Below are 7,023 nucleotides of genomic sequence, written 5' to 3' on the forward strand. Positions count from 1 at the left end.
TAATTTTTGAAGAATTCTAGAATTAAATACGGATTTTTCAAATAAATATAATCAGAAAATCATATAGAGCTAAATAATTGATGAAATATTGATATCAAAATTTTATAAAATCCCAAAATAATTATTGTAATTATGAAACCATAAAAACAATTTTAGAGACATTCCAAATATTTATGCAAATAAATTTGCACTAAATTCACTTTTAAAAGTGAAAACGATTCGATACAACTCAATAGTTAATTACACAAACAACCCGGTACACCTTAATTTACACAGGGATCATAATTAAATAACACAGAGCGATCGAAACTAATACACATATTTTATTTAACTATTTATTTAATAATTACACTTTTAAATAATATAAAAGTATACGAGTCGTTATACTGTCGGCGGGACCTACAAGAACCAGTTTGAAAGGATCCTTGATTCTGAAACAACTACTTAACTTTTCCAGCTCCTTTGGATCCCGCAAGGCAATAATATGGTCGTGCGCGTCCAGATGCGCATCAGACGGGTACTCGTCCCCTCGGGTATTGATCATATCGATCAAGGAAGTGTACCTTGATCGAATAGGGAATTCATTGGACTTTCTGGCCACATTCATCTTAGCCAAACGAGTCATTTTCTTATCAGCCATCTGAAAAAAGGGCACGTAAACTATGCAAAAAACAAGCACAAGAAATAAAGGGAGAAATTTTACCTGAATTAATACTCCTAAAAAGAGGCTTTGGGGCTTAAGATACTCCGACTTATTGTTATTGCTCTGAGATTCTTAATAGAAGAAGAAAGAAGAAGAAGTTAGAAATGAGAAAGTGAGGAGCAGTAGACTCTACTCACTCCTTTATAAAGGAGGAAAAGTGAAGTTGAAAGGACAAAAAGCCCAGTAAGGATAGAGGCCCAAAGAAAAAAGCCTAGAAAATGAAATATTCCAAGGGAATTCGAAAGAAATTAAATAAAAATTCCCGAGAATTCTAGAAAATGCTAAACAGGGTAGTTTTGATATGTTAAGCCCAGATTAATAAGAGGCCCACTAAAAGTTTTTGATATATTAAAGCCCAGATTAATAAGAAGCCCAATAGGAGTTAAAAAGCCCATATCCAATTATGATTTGGAAGATATAAGGCCCAAATCCAATTAGAATTTGGAAAAATGCAAAGCCCAAATCGAAGCCCTAAAAGATATAAGGCTCAAAAAGAAGATTAGGCCCAAACAGAGGCCCAATCCAAATTGGATTAGAAGGAAGCCCAAAAAAGACCAGGATTAAGGTCGAAATTCAAGTCGTAAATTCTACTCAAAATCTTTCGAACAGATACCCGAAAATAACGGGTATAAAAGATCAGGATTAAGGTCGAAATTCAAGTCGTGAATTCTGCTCGAAATCTTTCGAAGAGAGACCCGAAAATTACGGCTATAAATGAACTGGATTGAGGTCGAAATCAAGACCATGATCGAGGTCGAATCAAGCACAACATTTTTCAAGTATGGGGTATAGAAACCTAGACTTAAATCCAGGTCGAAGAATCGACTAGGATCCTGGCGAAGCCCAGGTCGTGAATCCTAGTCGAAATCTAAAGACCAGGAAGCAAATAAGCACAAAATTTTCGAACTAGATCCAGGTCGAAGGTTCAACTAGGATCCTGGTCGAAATCCAGGTCGTGAATCCTAGTCGAAACCTTACGACCGGGAATCAAAACAAGGGCAAATTTTTGACCTAGATCCAGGTCGAAGGTTCGACTAGGATCCTGGTCGAATTCCAGGTCGGGGATCCTAGTCGAAGTCCTTCGACCAGGATTGCAAAGCTGGCCCAAAATTCGACTAGGATCCAGGTCGAAATTTCGACTAGGATCCTGGTCGAAAAAGGGCTGGAAATTTGAAAATATTTGTGGAAAATTGCAGAAAATTTGGAAAAATCCCGGGAGAAAGGGAAAATTCCTGAAAAAAATGCCAAAAAATCCCAATAAATGGGGAGAAGGTGAGAAAATAAAAGGAAGGGGGGGGGAGTTTTTAAACGACCCTGAAGCCGCGTACAAGGCAAATCGTTGTAAACGTGTAGGTCGCTCCACACTTTACGCAAAACGGTACCCTGAAAGGGAAGTGAATGAACTTAACTTTTGCGAAATCTTATACGGTTTCCCAAAAGTTGGGGGGCAAATGATAGGGATAAATAAATCCTGATTGTGTAATTAAATATTACATTAATTATACATAATTTGGGCTGCTAGGCCCAATAAGGAGATGTATGACATTCAGACCAAAAAGGTTAACATAGTGATCAGGCCTGATGGACCAGATCAGGCCTCAGGCCTGATGGAACAAAGAAGACCCAAAAACCCTGAATATTAATTAATTTCGTAATTAATTAATAAGGGAAAAATCAGCTATTGAGAAGAGTCCCGATAAGGACATAAATCTTTGCAGGTTAGCCTCAAAGAGACCTAGAAGGATAAGGAATCAGTTTCCTACTATTTAGGACTCCAAAGTCCATTCTAATTCTGAGACTTGGCTACCAAGTCTCTTATACCAAGTCCAATTCAAGGACTCCTACATCTATATAAGGAGCCTCACCCCACATATCAGAACTACATTTTTTGGCTTGATTCTCTAATTCACAGAGATACGTAGGCATCTCGTAAAGGCAGAGTTAAGCTACGAAACACGAGAGCAGCCATTAAAGGCCTTGAGCTCACGTTCCTTAGTAATAAATACAACAATTATATATATTAGTTTTTAATCCATAACAACATCTCTATACTATTTTTTGGAGTACAAATTGCACCATTTTCGTTAATTTTGTTAAAATTTTAGGGGTATTTTAGGAAATTAACATATTAAATTATTTTTAGATTTTTATTTAAGGTTTTTGACTCTCTAAACGATACATTCTGAAAAAATTTAAAGAACGAAAATTGTAGGGAATGAAAAGATCTTCTCGAAATAAAAAGGTTCAAAATTGAAATATTTTTTATAATTCGTTTTAATAAATTCACTAAGTATAGATTTAAATATAATTTTGGCTTCGTAAAATTTTTGATAATTTTTGAATGTTATTATTTATAATTTTTTTTCGTTCTCTACAACTTCCGTTATTTATTTTTTTCCGAAAAGTATCATTTAGAAGGTAAAAAAGCTTAATTTATAATCTAATTATAATTATAATTTAATTTATTAAAATGCTCCTGAGAATTTTAACAAATTTAATGAAAATAGTGCAATTTGTCGCGTTAAAAATAGTAAATGGATACAAAGTGCAATTAAATAAAATATAGGTAAAAAATGGATTTGGACCAAATCATATGAATGCATTTTGCAAATAACTCTTAATATAATAATATGGGTCCTCCAATAAATTGGTCGTTATATATTGAAGTAAAGGTGCTTAAAATAATGCTAATATATAATACTCCCTCCATCCCTTTTTGGTTGTCACATTTGACTTTGACCCAGTAAAATTGACTAAAATTTGACCAAAATTTATTAGTATTTTATAATTGAACAAAATAAAAAAAGTACATCATCGAAAACTAGATTTAATCTACGTTAATATATAATTTTTAGATTTTTTTAATTAATAGAAGAGTAATATTTAATCTTCAGTCAAAAATTGGTCAATTTGACTTTTATAAAAAGAAATGTGACAACTAAAAAGGGACGGAGGGAGTATATGATACCGTTGTGAGAGACATTCAAAAGAATAGTATGCTCATTTCATATTCGGAATTCCAAAATATAGATTATAATTTTTTATAATTATTATCACAGTTATATAATTGGAGTTTGAATATTTGTGAACAAGAAGAACCATCACAAAAGAGCTACATTCATTAAGCTAATAGCTTGAACATCTAATTTTCTTGTTCCATCCATAACATTGCTACAATAATTCATAGTAACTAGGCTCCAAGTCATGCATGTTGTAGTTTTTGTAATATGAATAACACAATACATCTCGATCGATCGGTCTATTATAAGCCTTTACATAATAGCGTAAGGATAAATGTTGTTCCTTTCGTGGTCGTTCGAATATAAAGATGACATTCACAAGCGTCACAAACCGAAGGGAAATCGTTGTAATATCACTTTTATAGTTTCAAGTTGATAATTATAATTAAAATATCTAATGATAGCGCCGAACTACATGCACTTCATGTTCTTTGGGTTCAATTACATATAAGTTTTCCTACTGAGGGCGGCAATGTCCCATGTGTACTTGCGGTAACAAATGTACTTAACCTGCATGAAAAAAAAAGAACAAAATATAGTTATCATTCGCATACTCTGATATATTTTTTATCAAAAAAATACATATGGACGAGCTATAACTATAAGTAAACCAAATATGGTACTTATTTGCACTTTCGTAGCTGTCATATTCCATGTTCTAGAGCAAATCCAATGTAACATTCAAGATAATTATAATTATTATAATTATATTTATTGCTATAAATTGTGATCAAAAAATATTTTTTATTGATAAAATAGAAATTCAACACCAATAATTTTTGTCTCTCTCCTAAATTATACATAAAGTTCACAACTATATATTCCGTTTTTATAATATTTGACACTTTGATTTTTGACACACATTTTTTGGTGTTTTAATTGTATAATTAGAATTAATAATTTTAAAATTTTCATTTGTGACAAAAAAATATATATTCAAATTTTTAATTTAGAAAAATAAAATCTTAAAAATGTTAACTAAGTAACTATACGGTCATAGCACATAAATATGTGCATCAAATGCCAAAACAATAAATATTAAAAGAGAGAAGGAGTATGAAATTTTTAGTTATTTCCTGTGATACGGAATCCATAGATGCATTCTTGGTTTCTTAGAATGAGCCATACATTTATGCATATTTGCTAGGAGGATAGAATTCCTTTGAAATTAAATTTTTTAACATATTATTTTAAATTATAGAAATAATACCATATATAGCATTGTATTCAACTTTTCCTGTTCTCCTATGAGTATATAATTTTCTTAATAAAATAAATTAGATCTTAATCAGTAAATATGTTTAGATATACTAAGTTTAGATATAGTGAGTTTGTTAAAAATTAAAAGGATAGTGATAGGTATCCGAATTTTGTTCCAAATAATTTTAAAAAAACTAGCAAGATGTGACATGTACGCACACATGATTATTGATAAACTTAACAATTAATTAACCATCTGATACATAAATATTTGGGAATGAATTTGATAACGGGTTAGGGCATCTAGGATTTTTCAAATTGAAAACTTTTACGTATACGTGGAATATAGATAATATAATGGATTGAGGATATGGTACTTTAGATGTAGAGTAAATAGGTAATAATGGCATGATCTCTGAATCAAAATTAGGTCAAATTAAGGAGTATTTTTTGTACCTCTAACATTATTCTCAAAATAGAGTATATACTCACTCAAATGAATGAAAAAATAACACTTCGTATAATAACAAGTCTTTATTTTAACCATATATAATGCCTCTTGGTTTTAAATAATGCCTCTTGGTTTTAATTATTATTAAAATCATAAATTACTTAAATAATTAGACAATACACGGACGGACAGACCTAGTCTCGAACGTAATTATTATATTTCTATTATCAAAAAACAATATTTAGATATTTTGTTAGATAGATTGTGGAATGAAGCTCAGTAACACCCTTTATAAAGAACTTCAGTCCTTGCCTCCAATGCACACAATCTCTTTCTTCTCTCTGTCTCAAAATTACGACATATACAAAAGATGGAGTTCGAACACAGCTCGAGTGCAGTGGCGAAGAAGCTGTGGAAAATACTGAAGGTAGTTCTGTACATGTTGAGGAAAGGTATATCAAAGAGCAAACTACTAGTTGATCTCCATGTGATGCTTAAAAAAGTTAAACTGGCCGGGAAAGCCTTGGCGGGTAACTTCATTCTCTACCATCACTACTCCACCTTCACTTGTCGGTCCACCAACAACTTATCGTTTGTCTCCCCTCAAGAATACGAGTTTAGTTGTAATAACACTCCTTTTTATGCCTCTTATTTCTCCAAGCGCAAATCCTATCACCACCGAAAGAGCTGTGACATTGCTCAAAACGTTTTCGAGATGCTCAATGATCATGAGAAGCCGGAGGCTTCACCTTTTATGGCATTGCCAGGATTCGGACAAAGCCCGATTGTTAGGCAGCTTAGGATCACTGATTCCCCATTCCCTTTAAAAGAAGAAAAGGATCCTCAACTGGACAAGGAAGCTGAAGATTTTATTAGGAAATTTTATAAAGATTTGAAGCAGCAAAGGGCTCTCTCACCGTATAATATCCGGGCTAGTTAATATTTTAGTATATTGCCAAAATGTAATCAAGACGGTCTTTAGGATTCCGTAACTTCTGGTAATTCTAAAGTGTAAATATATAGTCTGCATGACTTCAGTTTCATTTTATGAAAAGTAGATGGTTGTGTTTGTCATATGGGTGGTCTCCAAAAACATTCCAATGGGAAAACAGCTTCAAAATTTTATTGTTTAATTTTAAACCGAACAACTATTTTAGAAATTTACAACGAAGATTTTGAGATACTGTTATAATCCGACCCGCCCAAAATACCGGCTCTTCGACTGCTGATGATAGCCCTTATGCTGGGTTTGTTGAAGATAAAAAACAACTTAAGGTCTTGTTTGTAGTCTAGGATCGGCTGACACATTTTAAAACTTCAAAGAGCAAGCGACTAAAGCCTTGTCTTCATGGAAATCCGAATGTGTAGTGCGCAGCGAGGTCAGCAGCGTGTCAAGGAATATGGCTAAGGCAAATCATTGATGATTGTTACGCCCAAATTCCTTCGGTGGGTAATAATAACCTATGATTCAATAAAAAACAGCTTTCGGTCATAACCGGAAAAGGAAGAGAATGCGAGGGATTGTTCCCCGATTCACCTCCGGTGTGAGAATCAGTAATTTGTAAGTAAGGTGAGTTTGGAAATACAAGAAAGTAGCGAGAGTAGAGAGAATAGGTATAAAAAGTTACATGTTTCTTACTTTCCACGGG

At 32.9% G+C, this 7,023-nt stretch overlaps 1 protein-coding gene across 1 annotated transcript; it reads left to right on the top strand.

Moving 5' to 3' along the window:
* Positions 1–5,744: 5,744 nt before the first annotated feature.
* On the top strand, positions 5,745–6,314 carry LOC141679595 (uncharacterized). The gene has a single exon (XM_074486057.1). It carries the CDS (start codon positions 5,745–5,747, stop codon positions 6,312–6,314), a length of 570 nt encoding a protein of 189 aa, XP_074342158.1.
* Positions 6,315–7,023: the final 709 nt, after the last annotated feature.

The sequence above is a fragment of the Apium graveolens genome, chromosome 8, assembly GCF_009905375.1.
Source record: "Apium graveolens cultivar Ventura chromosome 8, ASM990537v1, whole genome shotgun sequence".
Classification (NCBI taxonomy): Eukaryota; Viridiplantae; Streptophyta; class Magnoliopsida; order Apiales; family Apiaceae; genus Apium; species Apium graveolens.

Excerpts from the sequence above, each read along its gene's own strand:
- LOC141679595 (XM_074486057.1), top strand. The coding sequence starts at position 5,745 with ATGGAGTTCGAACACAGCTCGAGTGCAGTGGCGAAGAAGCTGTGGAAA.